Here is a 20,534-nt window from a genome sequence, read left to right as displayed (position 1 = left end):
GGAGAAGGATTTCCCTGTGCCAGGACAGGGGAGAGGGATTTCCCTGTGCCAAGACCTTCCCTTAGTAAAGACAAAGACAGATTTCTCATACTCATGCTCAACAAGTACATTCCAGTCCAAATGAGACATTAATTATGAGGGAAATCTGCCATAACTTCTGTTGATGTAAATATTTAATGTGAGGCCGGAGTTGCCCAGCAGTGCTCCATCCATGTCCATGGCAGTGAATGCCTGGGCCTGAAGCTTTGTGCTCAAAGGAGGGATGGACCCAGCTGCTGTTTCCCACCTCTGTGTCACAAGGAAAGAGCCATCAGTCTGTAAATGCTGCATGAAAACAGCCAGCTTCACTTCATTATCCTATTACAATAATAGAGTTTTTACAGGCTGCTTTGCTGTGCTGATCCAGTATTTTTAATAACTTCTGTGAAATTAGTTGGTGAGACTTCAGCCTGCTGCCTACCCAAGTCTGTTCTTCCACATCAAACCGAGCGTGGCTGCATTTGGTGTTAATTAGAGCTGCAGTCCAGGGGCACGTCAGGGGCTGGCGTTTATGAATTCACTTCAAAGACCTTATTTGTATATTTTTGCACAATACCCAGCATAACACACACATGACAATTTTCATCTGTGAAATCAGAACTTGCTGCAAATAAAGCTCAGACCTTTCTGCCAAATCAGAAAAGAATTGAGAGACCTCTGATTAAGGTCGTGTGGAGAATGACAACATGTAATTTAATTTGTGTGTTCTGATTTTTTCCACTACAGAGGTAGAAATCCCTGCACATGGAGCTCAGATTCTTCTATTATAACAGAATAGAATTAGAGATCCTTGGCAAAAATCAGCTCTTCAGGCTCCAGGAGCAGCAAACAGAGCCCGACACCAAACCCACAGAATGTGAAGACCAGAGAAAGAGCAGTTTTGAGGCCATGACAGCAATGAGCCCCTCAGCCCTGCACCCTACACGGGGGGAGAGCTGCCCCAGGGTCTGCCCTGTGGGGCAGGGGATGGGCACGGCTGGGTGTGCAGCCGGGCACCCACCCCGACCCGGACAATGACTGCAGCAGGAAGGGCTTTGGGCAGGGGAGGTGCCAGGTGAGGGGACTGTGCTGCTCCTAACCCGGGCCAGCACAACAGGATTCCGTCCTGGAGCTCTCATGTGAAGCCACAGCCGTGGAGGAGGATGAGGAGCCTGGGGCTCTGGCAGTTCAGGGCAATTTCACCACCAGAGCTGGCTCCTTCCTTTCCAGGAACTGCTGCAAACTCGTTATTTGCTTTGGCTTCTGCCTGAGTTTGTGTCTGCCCGAGCTGTGGAGCCCAGGGCTGGGCGCACCTCCCTGGCTGCTGCTGCTGCTGCGAGCGCCGCGCTCAGCCCGGCACGGTCCCCCCGCGGCTGGCAGGGGCACGGCCAGCCCTGGGACACCAGTGTCCCCAATGTCCCCATACTGGGCTGGCAGGGACACGGCCAGCCCTGGGACACCGGTGTCCCCAATGTCCCCGTACTGGGCTGGCAGGGGCACGGCCAGCCCTGGGACACCAGTGTCCCCAGTGTCCCCATACTGGGCTGGCAGGGACACGGCCAGCCCTGGGACACCAGTGTCCCCAATGCCCCCTTACTGGGCTGGCAGGGGCACGGCCAGCCCTGGGACACCAGTGTCCCCAGTGTCCCCATACTGGGCTGGCAGGGACACGGCCAGCCCTGGGACACCAGTGTCCCCAATGTCCCCATACTGGGCTGGCTGGGACACGGCCAGCCCAGGGACACCGGTGTCCCCAATGTCCCCATACTGGGCTGGCAGGGGCATGGCCAGCCCTGGGACACCGGTGTCCCCAATGTCCCCTTACTGGGCTGGCAGGGGCATGGCCAGCCCGGCCAGCCCTGGGACACAGGGTGTGTGTTCCTGGTATTCCCGGTGTTCCCGGTGTTCCCGGTGTCCCCAGCCCGGGCTGGCAGGGACATGGCCAGCCCTGGGGCACAGGGTCCGTTCCCGGTGTCCCCAAATAGTGGCTGAAGGGGGTTGTGCTGGGAGCACTGGCAGAGGGCACCTGTAGAAACCTGAACACCTTCTCTGGGTCTCCATCAGGACCCATGTATAATACATACTCTCTCATCTATATCTATCTATCTATCTATCTATCTATCTATCTATCTATCTATCTATCTATCTACTATATATATACACTTACCACACCCCTGGAAGTGTCCAAGGCCAGGCTGGATGGGGCTTGGAGCAATGTGGAATAGTGCCCATGGCAGGGGGTGGGGTGGGATGAGCTTTAATGTCCCTTCCAACCTAAAGCCCTCTGTGATTCCATATAGATTTATGTATATTTCATAGAACAGTATATATATACATACACATATGATACAATTGTCTGTGTGTATATATAGACACATTTGATACAATTTTGTGTGAGTGTGTATATACCTATTTGATACAATTGTCTGTGTGTATATGTACACAACAATTGTGTGTGTATATGTACACATATTTCATACAATTGTGTGTGTGTGTGTATACACCTATTTGATACAATTGTCTGTGTGTATATATAGACACATTTGATACAATTGTGTGTGTGTGTGTGTGTGTGTACACCTATTTGATACAATTGTGTGTGTATATGTACACATGTTTGATACAATTGTGTGTGTGTGTATACACCTATTTGATACAATTGTCTGTGTGTATATATAGACACATTTGATACAATTGTGTGTGTGTGTGTACACATATTTGATATAATTTTGTCTGCATTTGTATATACACATATCTGATATGAGTCTACTGTGGTGTTACAGTAAAAAAAAATTAAGAAGGGGATTCAGCTTGGGGCAGATGTTTCTGTGGAGGATTTAAACTTCCCTTAATGCTCCATTTCTGGAGGCCCAAGACTGACAGGGAGCTGAGCAGCTCCCCAAAATCCTCAGGCACCACATTCCAAGCTCTGCAGACCCAGGGGCACCAGCACCCCAACCTTGCTGTGGGAATTTGGGGAGCAGCATCCTTGTCCATGAGGGATAGAGGGGAGCAGGGGGCCTGGCAGGAGGGTGGAAGGAGATGAGCTTTAAGGTCCCTTCCAGCCCAAACCCTCCTGGGACTCTGGGCTGGTTGCATAGCAGTTGGGGGAGCTCCAGGCACAGCAGCACGAAGGGATGTGACCTGGGCTTCCAGAACCACCCCAAGGGATGTGATGGCTCTGCAGGCCCTGCCACAGTGACAGTGACTCCTTGGGGGTGGCTCCCTGATGCACCAGGAGCACTTCAGAGCAGGGGGAGCTTCAACTGAGCAGGAGCCTTGGGCACTGCTGTAAACTAACCCAGCAAGGACTCAGGGCTGTCCCGGGGTGCTCTGTGGTGGAATCATGGAATCAGTGAGATTGGAAAAGCCCTCTGAGGTCATGGAATCCAAGCATTAGCCCAGCACCGCTGTGCTGTTGGGTTTTAACAGCTGGGGAAAATGAGGCACAAAGCAGAGAGCCGTGTCTGCTCTAATGTTCCAGAGCACAGTTCCCTATGGGGTGTGGGTCTCTCCAGACCCAACCTTGCCATTCCTGATCCCCCCTCTCTGCGTTGGGTGCAGCAGCAGCCAATGTTTACAGCCCCCAGCCCTCCACTCAGACACCAGCTCCGAATTCACCGGCGACAATTCCCAACACTTCTGTGAAGGGGCTGAATACATCCTGCTAGCACGGCCCGTGCCAAAACCGAGCCACTAATGCACTGAACTTCGTGTAATAAAACACGGAACAGTCCCAGTAAATTCTTGCTGTGTTTTCCAAGGCTGCCGCTGTCGCCCTGCGGAGTTTGGGGCTGCGGAGCGGCCGATCCGCAGGTGAGCGCTGCCATCCTGTGGCGGCGGCACAGAAAACACCGCGGCCATCGCTGCATCCCTGCATGCCCGGTGGTCCCGGCATCCCCCATGGTCCCCAACGCCCCGTGCTCCCCATCATCCCTGTGCTCCCCAGAATGCCCGTGTTCCCCAGCATCTCCTGTGCTCCCCAGCACCCCTGTGCTCCCAACATGCCTGTGCTCCCCAATATCCCCTGTGCTCCCCAATATCCCCTGTGCTCCCCAGGATCCCTGTGTTCCCCAGGATCCTCGATGGTCCCCAGTGTCCCCATGGGGGACATCCCCTGTGCTCCCATCATCCCTGTGCTCCCCAGCATCCCTCTGCTCCCCAATATCCCCTGTGCTCCCCAACATCCCCGTGCTCCCCAGCATCCCAACCTGTCTCCATGCTGGGCTGACACAATGAATGAACCTGGTGATTTTGCACAGCTGGTTGTGATGTGGTTGCTCAGGAGAGCGAGGCCTTAATGCTTTTTTTGCTTAAATTTGGCCAGCAGTGTAAAAAACGGAGACACCAAGTGAGTCTGTCTCATCTCCAGCCTCCCCTCGCTCATCCACCTCCCCTGAGCAGGCAGAATTTATGTGCAGCAGTGAGTTTGTTCAAGTGAAAGTGTCCCCAGGCAGATGCTTCCACCACAGGAATGTCAGCTTGGCCTCAGGAATTATCTTTTGTGTCTATTTGAGCAGCCATAGAGAGAGCTTCAGCCTTCCTCACTCCTGTTCCAGTGATGCTGTCACAGGGTTAAATGTGATTTAGGGCTGTTGCTGGTGCTGTCAGAGGTTCCCCAGGCTGCAGCAGGAGAATTCACCAGAGGATTTAGGAACTTGCACATTTTCCCTCTCTGCTTCCCTCTCTCTGCTCACATTCCTGGCCTGGTGCTGTTTTCTCTCTGCTCCTGTGGGGAGCAGGAGCTGGGCAAGCACCACAACCATGGATCAAGGCAGGGGTGATTTTAGGGGGAAGAAATGAGGTGGAAATCCTGGCTGCTCCCAGCAGAATTCCCAAGGGTTTGCCTGGGAGAGAGAAGGGGAAGGGACACCTCAGCTGCCACCTCTGGTGTCTTTGCTCCCTGCTGACTGCTTTGTGGTGAGTAGCAGGGTTTCCAGGGAATTGTGTCCAGGCAGGAGCTATCCAGGCATTCTCTGGCAGTCTGTGAGCAGTGTCTGCCACAATCCAGCAGTGCAAGTCAGTGGGAGCATCTGAACAGTGTGCCAGGGGCTTTTGTTATTATTTTTGTTGTTATTATTATTTAGGGGTGTCTTTTCACCAGCTCCTCCCAGAGCATGTGTGCAGACAGCAAACCAGCACATGTCAGTTTACCAAAAGCAGTAATTTTAATTCATGGCCCTTTCTCCAGCAGTCAGTAGGATGCCTTATTCATTTGCCAGCAGGAGGGTAAATCTATTTCAAAATGATTGAAATATTATGCACAGCTTGAATGAGTGTTTAAAATAAATACAGTAGAAGAAACATGTTGTTTGTGAAATGAGAAGATAAATTAAGTTTAGTGCAGACACATTATTCCCAAGCCTGGCTGCTTGGCTTTCCCAGTGAAATCCTTTAGGCCTTAATCCAGCAGGAATGGTCTGGTTTGTTCCCCTGAAGGGCAGGCCTTTCTCCTGAGGCCTTTGCAGGGTATGGAGCAGGCTGGCAGCTCCATGGGGTGTCCCAGTTAGTGGGGAGCCCCAAAGGCAGGAGGGCACCCCAAAGGAGCAGGGACCTGAGCAGAGCTGGAGGAGTGAAGCCCTGCCAGGGTGAAGAGCCCGGCCTTTGTCTTCCAGTATCAGCTCTGTTGTTCCCTCCAGCCACTTCTGCTCAGCAAGATTAAATTTATTTTCATCCTCTTAACTGAACTTTCTTTTAATGGCAGCAGGGGTGACAGCCCCCAAAATAGCTTTTCTCTGGAGCGTGTCCCAAGGGGCCTGTCCCCGATAACCTCCTTCCTGGCCGGGCCTTTATCTGCAGGGTGACAAACTGCTCTCCCTGGACAGCCAGAGGAAATTCCACTCATTGTTGTGCTGCTGCTGGGCTCTGCCTCAGCTCTATCTCCTGCTGCTGCTGTGGGGCTGCCAGGGCTTCCTGGGGTGACAACCACGGGAGGCTCGCTCTGGGATTGCCCAGCATGATCCCGCTCTAAGGGAGCCTGATAGCTCAGCCATGGCCCTGTCAGCTTTGGATCCATCCCCTCGAATCTCCTCTGCTCCTGGATCCCTTCCAGTAACACCTAAATGCACAAAAGAACAGTCACCCCTTCCCTGGGGCAGCTCCCTTTGCTGCAGGCTCCAGGGCCGGTGGGGCTGCCAGCGAGGGAGCAGAGGCAGCCACCCCCACAGGGAGATCAGGTGGGGATCAGATCTCAGCACAGGTAACCACCCCCACAGGGAGATCAGGTGTTTTCTCTTTGAGCTCTGGGAGCACTCCATGCTTCTAGAAATGGAGCAACACCTCCTCATGCTCACACTGCAGAGACAGAGCAAAAGGATCCATCGCTGGGTCAGAAGAACATTGAGGTTCAGGATTTTGAGGAGACTTTCCAGGGGCAGTACCTGGAAGTGCATTGTTTAGGGACCCTCCAGGCTTTGGAGGGTGTCCACCACCTCTTGGGCAGGCATGCAGAGCATCTGATTTCTTTTTCCCACTAGCACTAACAACCCAAACCAGTACTTAAACAGGAACCTTCCCTGACTCCTCATTGCACAGCTGGGTTTGACCTTTCAAATGGATTTGTTATTCTTGTCCAGTGGGGACACTTTTTCTGCTTCTATTAAAGGCATCTTGATGCATCTCCTCTCCCAGAGGTAAGAGGGGCAGCTTGTGAGCCTTGAGCCCTGACAGTCCCATTTTCTGGAGACATTACACCCAGGGAACTGTACAGGAAGCCCTGGGAGGAAATGCAGCAGCAGCTCTGGAAGGATGGAGCAGCCTTTTGGTTCAGACCACTCTGGGACTCTGGACACATCATTTCACTTCCCTTCTCCCTCTGAGATTTCTGTGCATGGCCACTGATTTCTTGATGTTTGTTTTGGGGGATCAAAACTGCCCTTCCAGGCTGATTATATGAGGGGCACTGAGGTGCTGTGGTGATTGGGACTGTAAAGTATTTTTTACACTGTTGATTTGTAAAGTTGCAATGCAGCACAATTAAAATATCAGGCAATATCTGTGAGTTACCTCAAAGGTCTCACTCCTGTTCTCCATTGTCAGTTCTGGCCCTGGTGCAGCCACTGTTGGTAGCTCTGATGTGTGATGAGAGCAGAACTTTGTGTGCTGACCTTTCCATCCAGAGTGGAGAAGGGTGTGACAGTGGTGCACAGAGGAAAGATTGACACAGATGAGAATTGGCTTTTAAAGTGCTTTAGTGACGTGAGTGTTCATACCATTGCTCTCTGTACAATGTCAGTGTTTATGTCCCATGTTACAGATGGCAATGGAGATACAGAGCAGAGTGATTTGTTCTGACCCAAGAGAGGAGCTCACACCACACTGAGACTGGGACCCAAACACTCCTGGTTCCCAGAGTTTGATTTCCATACTCACACTGTGCTCATTTGCAGCACAGCTTTATCTTGTCATCATCTGACCTGCTGAATTCTCCCCTTCTTTTAAAACCACTTAGTCCAGCAGCTTTTAACAGGATTTCCATTTTACCACAGCATTGAAAATTGATGAGTTGAGTTACATCACTGGGAAGAGTTCCCAAAAACTCTTTGGTCTGCCACTAGGACTCTCAGTAACAGAAGGAATTAGGGAAAAAAGCCTGACTGTGAGGAAGTAGAAATTCACTAAAAAGGTGTTGAAGATTCTTGTTGCATTTATGTCAGAAATCACCCCCAGAAAATGTTCAGCACTCCTCAGCTCCCACTGAGCAGGAGTTGTTTCCTGTAGGGATGCACATTTGATTGTGGGGAGATGAACAGTTTGGAACCAAATCTGAAGCCCAGGAGGCTCCTGGGCTCTGTTTTTGTTTGAACAAGACCTTTGTGCTTCAAAGGAGAAGATAATCTCTGTTTGTATTTGGGATTTTTTGGAAGGATACATCCAGAGCTGGGAATTTCCTCTCTTCTCCCAGTGGAGTGCTTTCTGCCAGGTGTGAAGGAATGAATGTGTTCTCCATCTCCCCACCGTTCTGGAGAGTTGTCTTCAAATGGTTCCCTATTCTCCATCCAGGCAGCTCTTGGGGCAGTGAAGAGCAGCCGAAGGCTGGGACAGTTGGGAATAAGCTGCAAAATTCCTTTTGTCCCAGAGTGGGTCTCTGCTTCTCCTTGGTTTTTCAGTTATCATTTCCATCTGGCTCTTTTTCCCGGAAAGGAGTCAAAGGCTTTCAGAGGGGAGAAGTCACATTTTGGAGATGGAGATGCAGCAGCTTGGCCCAAGCTCTGTCTTCTCTATTTCCTAGGCTTGTCCCATCCCTTACTGCTCTGTCCTGCAGCTGTACCAGTCCCAAAGAAAGAGGGAAGGAATTGTTCCAGAACATTCAAAGGTGCTCAAGTTCCAGGGCCAGAGACTCTGTTTTCATAGAGGACTTTGGCAACCAGAACATTTTTTGAGATTTTGGCTCCTAAGTCCTTTAGGTTGCCTTCTGTCTCATCTTTTCATGTTCTCCTTCCAGCAGCTGTTTATCTTTAATGTCCTAAAATTTCTTTCCATTATTCAGGCTTTTTAACACCTTTGCATGCCCCTGAAAACTTCAGTGAGTTGGACATTCCAACATAGCAGCTTCATTAAATGTCCCATGGATATAAAAATATAAATTCTATGAAATATATATAGTGTAGTTGAATAGTGATCACAGGTATGCTGCTCCTCTTTGATTGGAGGCTTTTGAGAAAACAAATGCTGGGTTAGAGCAAACCCAAACCTGTCTTTCTGTTTTGTTTTACTGATTATTTATTAATTCTCTCAAGACTGAATTCTCTCTGAAAACTCTGCCCCACGAATACCTGGCACTACATTTTTGTGTCGCTGGTTTCATTGACTTCAGACAAGACAAAGCCAGGATTGTCATAACCTTTCTTCTCCTTGGCTTTGGCTTCCTTCTCATTGTAGAGACAGAAGGCACAGTGGGGGGTCTCCATGGCCACTGTCTTGCTGAAGTTCTGGAAGTCCACTCTGTATTTCCCTTCTTTGGTCTTGGACACGATGGGAGCGAAGCGGTACCCCCAGAGCACCTCCTCGGGGATGTAGGACGTCCTCACCTGGCAGGTGGCACTGGTGGCCTCCACGGTGCCATCCAAAAACACCACCAGCTCAAAGTCCTGCTGCAGGAGGGTTTCTGCTGCCATGTGGAAGAAAGGGCTGTTCTTGTCTATGATGTGGTAAATGGTGAGGGGCGAGATGAAGAAGAGATTCTCGTTGCCGGCATCCACCACGAATTCGATGTTGACCTGGTCCAGGATGATGGTCTCCCCCTCGGGGGTGATGGTGGTCCTCAGCAGCTTCCCGTAGATGTGGCTCCCGATCAGCAGGCTCTTGCGGAGGTTGGCCACGCGGATCAGGAGGCAGAGCTTCCCCCCACGCTTGCTGATGACAGCGTTCTTGCTGAACGTGATGGTCTTGGCCCGGTTTTTGGACCTGGAGATCTTGGCCAGGATGGCCCCACACATGAAGGAGTTGATGATGACACCCAGGATGGACTGGAAGATGAGCAGGAAGATGGCAGTGGCACACTGCTCCGTGACACACCTGAAGCCGTACCCAATGGTCACCTGGGTCTCCAGGGAGAAGAGGAAGGCTGAGGTGAGGCCGTTGATGTTCTCCACGCAGGGGGTGTGGTTGATGGAGGGGTTGAACTCGGGCAGGTCTTTGTGGATGTAGGCCACGACGTACCAGAGCAGCCCAAACAGGAACCAGCTGCCCAGGAAGGCCGAGATGAAGATGGTCATCTTGTACCTCCACCTGAGGTCCAGGATGGTTGTCCATATGTCGATCAGGAAGACAAACCTGGACTGCTCCACGTTGCCAAATTCGATGTTGCACCTGCCATCCTTGGAGACGAGCCTGGCGCGGCGCCGGCTGCGCTCCCGGAGGTGGCTGGTGAAGCGCTCCCGGAGGTAGCTGAACATCCCCAACAGCTGCTGACAGGGCTCTGCAGGGTGAGAAACAACCACCAGGAGGGTTTAACCTCTGCCTGCAGGCCAGGGGAAACTCTGACACAGGCCCAAGAGCTTGATTAGATCAAAGTTATATAATTTGCATATTTTCCCGCAGTTGGTGGGGAAGAGTTCCAGTAAGCTGGGGAGGAAACTCAAGAGTTCCTTGCCTAAGGAGCATTCCAGCAAAAACCAATCATTTAGGCTTGCTCAATAAACTCTGAGCGGTCAAGTGTTAATATTGTCCCGTGCTCAGTTGTGTAAGTGGAGCCTGGAGCAGCTATAACTCCATCATGGGCATGTGTGGGGAAAACTGACGGGTTTGGAGACCTCTCTGCCTTTTAGGAGATGAATCCTGGTCTGTTGATGCAGTTTTCTGTGTATCTTGACATTAGGAGACCCTGGATGAAATGTGAATAGGAAATTTAGGCACAAAGGGGAGCAGATGCAGAAGGCGTAATTAAGGCAGACAAACAGTTATTTTTAGTATGGTTAGAGATGGGTTTGGAGGTGTGAAATTCAGACCCTGGAATCACACAAGCATCTCAAATAGGATTATTAAGTGAGAACAAAAGAAAATATGAAACTCCAGCAGGAGAATTTGGGTGTTTGATCATCACAAAGGTAATGCTAAGACTAAGAATGCATTTCTGAACCTCATCCTTTAAAGGAAACTGTATCTCTCTGTCCCTCTTATTTTGTCCTGTATGTCCAACCATGTTAACAAGAGGCCCAGGGAATAAGAGTCATTGATGGAGAAAATGCTACAGATGTGTTCAGACTGGAATTTGGATCACCCTACGTCTGAAAAATTCCAGTCTTGGAGGTCCTCAGACACACAGGTGTGGGGAGAGGCTGATGCACTGCAGAGCCAGACACTGCCTGGGGTGTTCCTGGGCCATCCTGGAGCCTGATTTTGACCCAAAACTTAGGAGTGTTCTCAGAAATAATTGATTTCTGAGTTTATCACCCTTGAAGCATAAAATGTGTTTGGTTGCCAGAGAGGATGTTGGATTAGTGCACAGTGAGCCTGCCCTGGACCCATGTGTGCCTTTTTATCTTGCTTTTGTTGAACAAAATCCTTCTGAGTGCCTGAATGAGCTGTGTGCTGTGATCATGTGTCCTGGGGCAAAATGCTGCAGCTTCCAAACAAAGAAAGAACTTGAGGGGAAAATATTCCCAGCGCTGACTCACACAGGGTTGTTCTGAGCCTGCTGGGTGTCTGAGGAGGAGAATCCCCAGCCACACAGAGTGAGGGTTTGGGTTCCTGCAGCTGCCAGGGGATGCTTCCTTTGGGAGAACCTGTGAGTGCACCTGGAACGAGGAGATGTTGAGGGTTTTGTGTTTCTGTTCTTACTTTACCTTCCCAGTAGGGAGGGACAGTAAAACAAGCCTTAGGGATGACTTTTTTAGAGCAAGCTAAAGATGCTACACCCTTATCTCAAACCCTGCCTCCTATCACCAGCCCACCCAGGCTTCCTTTTGGTCAGCAGCAAAATGCTTGGGCTCAAATTGGTGGCAAGTGGACTGCCCAAATTTTGCTTGATTTCACGTGCTTAAGTATTTGTGGCAAGAGCTGTTTACCTCTCCTAAACTCTAATTTCATATATCCCAAATGAGGATAATCCCAAGTGAGCTGTTAGACACTGGAGGGAGTTTCTTGTGAAATTTCTCTCATTTAACTACAGCCATTTAAACTGTGTGCCAGTTGTACAGCTGACACAGGGAGCACCAAGTGCCCCCTCTGAGGGTCCCCTTGCCACCACAACAGCTTTATGAAGTCAAGAATTGCTGGTTGGCAAGGTCCCTTTACCCTGTAATATTAATTTAGAGAAGCTGCCTGATGTCTCAGCTGGCTAAAGCAGAAATCCTCCCACTGGACCCAGTTACAGGCACCAGAAAACACCTTCACAGGGGTCAATCAGGAGCAAAGAGAAAATATTAAATGATCAAGGACAAAGTCTAAGTACAAAATAATTGCATTTTGTACAGACAGAAGTAATTCTATTATTTAATGTCCTTGTTAGTATCAGCAGCCCTAAGAATAAACTCATTTCTATGTCTCTTACAGCTGTCTTCTTTCTGCACTTGGGCTGAATCACCTTCCTCCCCTGCTCAATAAAAGAAAGAAATGAAGGTCACTTTGTACTGTACCTTTTCACCCTTTTGCTGTTGAATTTATTGGTTGCATATGGAGCTGACAGAGGTTAAACTTTAAGCCTGTATTCAAGGAAAGGGGAATGAGGTCACACTTTTCTGAGCAATTCTCAAGTTTTATTTTCCTGATGCATTTTTAATATGTCCATGTTAATGCATAGTTTGAACAGAAATAAAATATTCCTGTGCAACACATTATTCCAACAAATTTTCCAGGGTTTAGACTTACTGTGCAAAAGCACCCAACTTCAGCTAGCCCTTGTGCTCATTTTCTGCAGGAATGTGAACATTGGCTTTACCAGAATGGCAGGGTGACATTTTGGGATGTCTCACCTTGTACATCGTGAGCTGCACTTGCACTCCTCAGGCATAGAGGGGCTCCTGACCTCAGGGAATGGGTGTGAAGGGGAGAAATCTGCAGAAATTCTGGTTTCTGATCTGCCCATGTCCTCACAGCAGGGCTCATGACAAATTACTGTCACAGTTCTGATCCAGCCTCCACTGAAACCTCCTGGAACTTGGGTGAGGATCTGGACATGCAGCTGAACAGATAACAGCCACAGAAGAGCTGAGAGCAAGATGCTCAGCCTGGATCCTTGAAAACAAGTCCCCAACTCCACCATTCTTCTCCTGCCTCTTTAAATTATCCATGGCCCCTTCTGAGGCTCCTTTACAAGCCCTGCTTAAGCTACCCTGGAGCAGATCAAAGAGGCAGAAGAATTACACCTCTCTTCAGGAAGGTTGACAAAGGAATTCTCCTTTCAACAAATCCTTTGCCCCCACACACAGCTGAAATGTGTTGATTTGCTTCAGCAGGAGAAAAATTCCCTCCTGGATAAGCATGCTGTGAGCATATCACTGACTGTCTGGAGAAGATTATATAAAGTTATATAATACAGCAATTAAAAGCCTGTTAATTCAAATCAGCAAAGGTGCCTGACTACCTCCTAGCTAATGTTTACCAGGATATGTTTCCTGTTGGGCCCAAGTAAACAGGGCACTGCTGTCTGTGTGGAGTGTGGAATTCTGTGTTGTGGGACTCGGGGAATGCTGCTGTCCCCAGGCATGGAGTGTTTACAGAGGGTGCACTGCTCAGTTCCTGCACAGGGCACATTCACCAATAAAAACCCCATGAATAAACACAGCCTGTCAAGGTTAGCTGTGGAAACAAGCAGGTTCCACTTCCCTGGCCCAGTCTTGTGTTTCCCAGTGGTCACCAGAGGAAGGAAAAAGTTCCATGTTTCCATTCTCAGCTTTCCCAGGACTCCAGCAGTGCCTCCACCCCAAATATCTGAGAGCTGTTCCCTGTATTTCTGCCTGCTCTCTGCAGCCCTGCAAGGGGGTGACACCAACCCTGGCAGGTCCTGAGCAGTTGGAGCTCCTCTGCTGCCCCAGGAATGTTACTGAGTGCTTCTCTTTGCTCTTGCTTCCTTTCAGCTGGTCTGTTCTGAAAAGTTTGGATGTGGGGGATAATGACATTCAGTTGTTCCTTGGGTAAGTTTTAGTCCAGGGAATTGGCTTTAATCCCAGCCACGTGCAGCCCTTGAGGAGATCAGAGGGGGGAGGAAGGAAAAGGTGTTGAATGTTTGATGGGGGCCTGATAAGAACAAGGTTCCATCTCCTGCTCTGTCCCTCAGTTTGGTGTCTGTGGCTCCAGACTCCTTCCCTTGCTGGCAGCAGAGGGTGAGGGAGCCAGGCTGGCACCAGGGATCATTAGGGGGAGACAGAGCAGCTCCTAAGCCCGCAGCCTGCCTGGAAACACATCTGTGTTAGGGATTCAGGGGAAGTTCTAAGCAGCTTAGCTAGAAGAAAGGGGATACAGAGTTAAAGGATTATTTTTTTTTCAGTCCTGTTCAGTTCTTTGCAAAACTCAGATCTTCTTTCAGTCCTTTCTGTGTTTTTCTTTTTGTTGAACTTTCTCTAAACAAAGTACGTGAAATATCCAATTCCTAATACCTTATCAAATCCGTTTTTATTAGAATAGCAAACTCTAACACTTACTCTCATGGTGTATTATCTGCTGGCTGCTCCACTGCTGAGCCCTTTGGGGAGGAGAGCTCCTCTGCCCTTTGCCAGCTGCCCTGGGCAGGGCAGGAATGGGACAGGGTGGGATGGGATGGGATGGGATGGGATGGGATGGGATGGGATGGGATGGGATGGGATGGGATGGGATGGGATGGGATGGGATGGAGAGAAGGAATGGGCCTGTTGGGATGGGATAGCAGTTTCACCATTCTGTCTTGTTGCTTATATCAAAATCAGAATCAAGGACTGCCACAGAAAGCTGAATCAATTGGGAGTGGAAGAAAATCTAAGGTCCCTGCAGCAGCCAGTTGGCCTTGGGGTCTGTCTGTAGAGAACCTGATTGGAACCATCCTCTGAGCATCCTGAGGGACACATCTGCCAAGGGACCAGACCTGCTGGCACTGGCAGGGTTCCTTCTTGGCCCTGGCAATGCCACCATGGAATATTTATCCTTGGCAGCAGTTGGAGCTCTGAGCACTGTGGCTGTGCCTCAGAGTGTCGCCTGACATGCCAGCTCCATGTGGGAAATGTGATCCTTCCATCCGGCTCAGAGCTAAGCTGGAGTCTTGTCACAGCTCCAGCCCAAGTGACTGCATTTGCCTAAAGCCCAAGTGGAATTTCAAGTGGATACCCCAAAGGATCTTATCCCCTGCCTTGCCCTCTCTCCTGCTGAACAGAATTACTGTGAGCTCTCTGGGCTGCCCTTTTCCATCAGGACAGGCAGAGGGACCTGGGGGCATAGTCCACAATATCCCCTGGGAAAAGGGAATAACCTTGGAAGAGGCGTCTCCCAGCCCAGATTTCTGTGGGAGCACACAGCTCTGTGAGAGCAGGGAGAAGGGAGAGGTCTCCTCCTCCTGCCTCAGAGCTGCAGGAAGCAGGACTGGCCCAGCCAGGCCAGCAGGGCCATCACCAGGACATCTACTGTCCCAGCCCTTCCTCTCCTCATGTCCTGACTTTGTGGAGCAGAACCCTGCCAGCTCTGACATCTGTGGGACACAGGGAATCCACAGGAGCAGTTGGTTCCTCAAGGGACTCAGCCACCTCAGAAATGCTGCCCTGCCCTGCCCTGCCCTGCCCTGCCAGGGGGGTTCTGCCCCTCTGCCTTACATGAGACCTTCTCACTGTGCCTGGTACCTGTTCTGTAGGGTTTGGGGCTGATGTGCTGCTGCTGAGCAGCCCCAGTGTGACTTGGGTGCCCCTTGGAGCCACTTCCATCATATTTCTGTGATAACAAACAGTCATTAATTCCACCCATGCTGTGCCCTGTACACATGGTTTGAAAGGAGGGGCTGCAGTTCCCCCCCAGATCTGAAGGGAAGAAATAATTCCCTCATGGGAACACAGGCCAGTGAGTAAATGAAAGAACAGGCACTGCAGCTCTGGGGACTCAAGCAAATCTTGTTTTCTGAAAGCTTAGGAGTGTTTGGGGTCCTCAAAGGTTAAAATATTTGCCTCAGATGTATAAATAAAGGATTTACAGCAATAAAGACATTACTGTCACTGTTAGCAATTAACAATTCTGTAATTAGTGCTGCACAGAAATTAATCCAGGGCTGCATTTGCTGGGGGAGAGCTAAAGGCTCCAGCAGACTGGGAGCAAAGGACACATCCCATACACAAACCTGGGAAGGGTTTGGGAGAGGAGCAGAAGCAGGATTTCCTCCTGTCCTGGCCCTTGGAAACATCTCTGGCTGCACAAAACCATCTGCCAGCTTTCAGCAACAATCCCTTCACCAGGGAAAACATCAGAATTGGATATTTCTGCAGTGCCAGGTTAGTTCCATGGCTGGCCTGAACCTCCTGCTGCACCTTCTGCTGGGACAGGGAATTCCCAGGCACCAGCTCAGGTGCAGCCACACTGGGATGTTGCCTCTGCACACAGAGAACTGGAAGCTGAGCTGCCTTTCCAGCAGGATTTCTCAGAATTCATTTCTATTTTCAGACAAATAGGTTTCCACTGAAAATATTCAGGTTTTAGTAGGAAGTTGCTGTCTAGGAGAAATAATTTCTCAAGCAAATTCTACATTTTGGGATTTTTAATTTGGCCAAAAAATCCCCGCAAATAATTCTCATTGCAGTAGAGTTGTATGTGACGTGTTGTGGTTGCATGAGAAAAAAAAAAGGGATTTAACTCACCCCCAGTGTTGCACTAGCTTTCTGTTCTACTTAAGGACAATTGATTTTGATGGGCTGAGGAGCCTTGAACATAAAGGCTTTTGCTTTTAGCTGAAATGTTTCATGGAGAAAGTCAGGTTTTGTGTGGCTGCTCCTGCTCTGTGTTGCCAGACAAAGGCTCTGCCCTGTGAATGTGTGAGAAGGGCAGATGGAAATGGGTTCTCACCTGGACATGTGGGATTGATCTGAATGCAGTGAACCCTCAGCAGCGAGGCTGGAAGGCAAATGCTGCATAAACACCCCCAAAAAGCCACAGGGGAAAGGGGCAGAGTCATGTGAGCCAGTTCTGCACATTGCCCATGCTGGTGTTCTTTGCTGAGCATTTAAGGGTTGAATCATTAACTCCCGTGGTGTTTCTCCAGGCTGGCAATGTCAAGGGTCAGTCACAGCTGCTGCAGAGCCCAGAGGAGCTGGTGCTGGGCTTGGGGACACAGCAGGGACAGACTCTGCCAAGGCAGAAGCACCTGTGAGCAGGGACAGGGACAGGTGTAACCCTGCTCTGCTCTCAGATCCCTCAGCACCAGCACTGCCTGGCAGATGAAAGCTCTGCCCCCATCCAGGCTTCCTTCCCAAAGTGCTGGTGGATTTATCAGATACTGCTGTGGTGCTGCCCCAGCCAGGGCCCAGCTCTGGGCTGGGGGCAGAGAACTCAGCACTGGTCACCTCAGAGGGTGGGGAAAGGGTTCTGCTCCCTCAGGGGAGCACTGCAGCCCCTCTGGATCACCTCAGAGGGTGGGGAAAGGGTTCTGCTCCCCCAGGGGAGCATTGCAGCCCCTCTGGGTCACCTCAGGGGGGGGGAAAGGGTTCTGCTCCCTCAGGGGAGCATTGCAGCCCCTCTGGGTCACCTCAGAGGGTGGGGAAAGGGTTCTGCTCCCCCAGGGGAGCACTGCAGCCCCTCTGTCTGGGCTCTGCACAAAGACAGAAACCAGACAGCAAATGCTGAGTGACAGAGTCCCCCCACGGTAGCTCAGAGAGCAGTTCCAGCTCTGGAGCAGGCACATGGGAAGGGCACTCAGAGCACACCCAAGGGCCTGGCTGGCCCTGCCACACCACACTGCATCCTCAGGGCAGGATTTGATGGGAGGCTCCTAGTGTGGGAGCCTGAGGAAGCCAAGAGAAATGCAAAGAAAGCCCAGTCCTGTGTGGGACTGCAGCAGGAAGGGCTGCTCTGGGGTTTTGGGGTACAAAGAGCTGCTGGTAGCCCTGGTGGTGTGAGTGCCACCCTGGGGTCACTGCTCTGCTGCCATCTCTGCCCTGCTCACAGCACCAGGGAAAACCCCAGTCAGGCAGGGAATGTTTCCATGGAATGTGAAGAGCACTGTCCTCACCTGAGGCTGTAATTCCAGCCTTTGGTGCTCACCAAGGTGACTTTGGTTTCCAAACTCCCCCTGTGCTGGCTGGCTGGGTGCCATGAGCCCGAGCAGAGCACAGAGCTCTGTCACACTGCTCTGGATCAGCCAGACTCAAAGCTTGCTTTGCCAGGTTTCCATTGGGATTGACAGCCCCCGAGCACCTCCCAGACAGCAGGGTTGGAGAGGAAAGACTTGGGGATGTACAGCAGGATGGGATGGGTGGGAGCTGCCCCTGAGATGTTCATGGGAGGATGCACTGGCCTGGAAACAGCAGTTGCTGAGCTGGGGCCCTGACTCTGTGTGCTCAGATGTTTCCATCTCTCTCTAACTCCTGGTCCCTGTCTGCAAAGGAAATCAGAATCATTTCTCTACTTCACATGCAAGTGTGAGGCTATTTTAGGGCTGAGGCTGGGGTTTCAGCAGGTGCTGTTTTAGTGCTCAGCACCCTCAGGCCTGCCCTTTAGAGTACTACAGCTGCTTCAGTGGTAACTGCAGCGATCCCTGGGCAAGCTGTCAGGGATTCTGGGACCTTTCAGGAGCACTGCTGTGCTATAAATAGAATTGATTGTGATTTGTTTCCCACAGAAGGCAGTTCTTTCACATTTTATCCCTTTCCTCATGTAAACACAGACCAAAGTGAGGAAGGCTTTCTCTCAAGATCAAAGTGTGTGTGGAACTCTTCCCTTGGATCATTTACAGCACTGCACTGTGTGTGAAGCATTTCCCAGCTCTGCCTGTCTCACCTGCCAGGGATTAAAGGCTGCACTGCAGCCTGAGTTCTGTGCTCATGACTTAGCACCTCACATCCCCTTCTTTAAATAACAGTACTTTCATAGTAAATCCCACAAATACATCATTTACACTGGGCTTTTCTACTCTTAGTTCTTCTGTCTGTTCTACTGTTCTACTGTTCTGTCTGCTGTCTGTCCCTGGCTCTGCTGTTGCTTGGATCTGGCTTTGTTTTGCAGTCAAGTTGTCCTTGTTTCCTGAATTTCTGTATGTAGGATCAGTGTCTCTCAGACAGGAGTAGTAACAGACCCTGAGCTTCATGGTCATGTGCCAGGTTCCTCTCAGTGTGTCCTGCCTCTCATTCAGGAGTTTCCCAGCAGATGTGTTGAAGGGAACATCACTCCAGACTTGCTCTCCATTAACAGACATTTTGGACTTTTTACCTCAGAAGCATAAAGGCCCTCCCTGATATCTGCAGTCAAAGTCAGCTGGGCCACAGTGGCACCACAGGGAATGGGAGGATCAGGGGGGACAATGCAGCCTCTTAATTCTCCCTGCACCTCCAGAAAACAAAGAAACCTCTGGTGACCCCACAGAATTGCTCAAAAGGGAAAGGATTTGTTGCATTGCTGCACAGATGCACTTTTCCTTTGGATAATACAGGTTTTCTGCCCTGTGAATTCCTTTGACTGCCCATGGTACGAGCTGAGCTGGCACTGAAGCACATCAGCCACTCCCTGGTGACTTTCCCTGCTCCCCTTTTGCTGCCTGGCCCTGCTCTCCTGAGCTGCCCACGCTGGCCCCCGCAGGCTGATGCTCCACCTTGAACCAGCCCAGGTGCACAATCACACACCAGACACCAGTGGCTGGGAGGATTCCTGTCCATCACAGGTGCTCCAGACTGGGACTGATGGGTTTTGTCCTGCCCCTGATTCCTGATTCCCAAGATTTTCAACAACAACCATTCCAATCTCACCTCAGCAATTTCCATCCCTCAGCTCTCCCTGGAGGCCTCCCCAAGGTGTGGATCACAGCCCAGATTCCAGGGATGCACAGCCTGCAGCCCCTGCTGTGGCCTTTAGGCTCAGCCCAAGGCTTAGGCTGGGAGAAGCCTGGCTTCAGAACTTCCCAGCTGAACCCAGAGCTGGTAAAGGCATTTTGTGCTCTTTCATACAGGGTCTGATGAAGCAGATTTTGTCCATCTGGATTAGAGTCTGCTTGTGCCCAGCAGATTGGTTAAAATGTTCCTGGGATTTATTACAGTTTAATGCCATGGAAGCTAAACAAATTTCAGGAACAATTTTGAGGCTCAGATCTCAGCAGGCAGCTATTTGCCTAATGTCCTACTTTTTCATACATCTCCTGCAGAAAGAAAATAGCTTTTAGTTACACGGGAACCTGATTATTGCCTGAAATACTGGCACCACAAATTGCCCCTTTTCAGGCCATTTCCTGCTGTCAGGGGCATGCTCAGTGCCCTCGAAGGTGCTGGGGAGCACGAGCTGCAGATCTAAAGGCAGGAACACTCTGCTTTGTCTGGGATATGCAATATTTCACCAGCAAGGCTTTTTCTATCCCCATCCTCCAGTTACTTTTGTGCTCCTAATTATTTCTATGAGTGTAATTGACTTGCAAGACATTCTTGGCTTGCAGAGTGCATGGAGTGAATTATTGACCCGTCACATGGGTCATTGATGTGAGGAGATGTCAGAACAAACTGGGTGCAAAGCAGCTACTCTGCATTCCTAATAGCAAATGTAAGCCATTAATAACTGTGCTGCCTGCTGCACTCAGAGCCTGCCCAATTTGGGTTTGACATGCATATGGCTGAGTTCATCCTCAGTGTAATTTGAAATTCATTGGGCACGGACTTCATCTCCTTCTGCCGCTTGAAAATCTCTCCTGTGCCGAGATGTGCTATGCTAATTCCAGACTTTATGGCTGACTTGAGATGTTACATTTGAAAAATCAAATCCAATTAAATCAACTTATTACCAAGGTCAGAGACCAGCATTCAGTACATTCATTCCTTGCTATTTCACAGCAAGGAGTAAACTTAGGGAGCAGATTCTGTCTTAACCCAAAACCCAGCTGATCTGTTCTAATCAAATGGCTTTTGGCTGCAGGACCTAGGAAGTGCAGTCAAGTGATA

At 50.2% G+C, this 20,534-nt stretch overlaps 1 protein-coding gene across 1 annotated transcript; it reads right to left on the bottom strand.

Annotated features, from left to right (window-relative positions):
• Window positions 1–8,798: 8,798 nt before the first annotated feature.
• KCNJ1 (potassium inwardly rectifying channel subfamily J member 1) lies at window positions 8,799–9,914 on the bottom strand. Its single transcript, XM_036397528.1, has one exon. The coding sequence runs from the start codon at window positions 9,912–9,914 to the stop codon at window positions 8,799–8,801; it is 1,116 nt and encodes a 371-aa protein (XP_036253421.1).
• Window positions 9,915–20,534: the final 10,620 nt, after the last annotated feature.

Source organism: Molothrus ater, chromosome 22 (genome assembly GCF_012460135.2).
Source record: "Molothrus ater isolate BHLD 08-10-18 breed brown headed cowbird chromosome 22, BPBGC_Mater_1.1, whole genome shotgun sequence".
NCBI classification, from domain to species: domain Eukaryota; kingdom Metazoa; phylum Chordata; class Aves; order Passeriformes; family Icteridae; genus Molothrus; species Molothrus ater.
The sequence above is the reverse complement of the archived record's forward strand: the minus strand, read 5'-3'. Positions and strand labels throughout refer to the sequence as shown.

What these genes read in the sequence shown, in the direction of transcription:
- KCNJ1 (XM_036397528.1), bottom strand. Translation starts at nt 9,914, where the DNA reads ATGTTCAGCTACCTCCGGGAGCGCTTCACCAGCCACCTCCGGGAGCGC.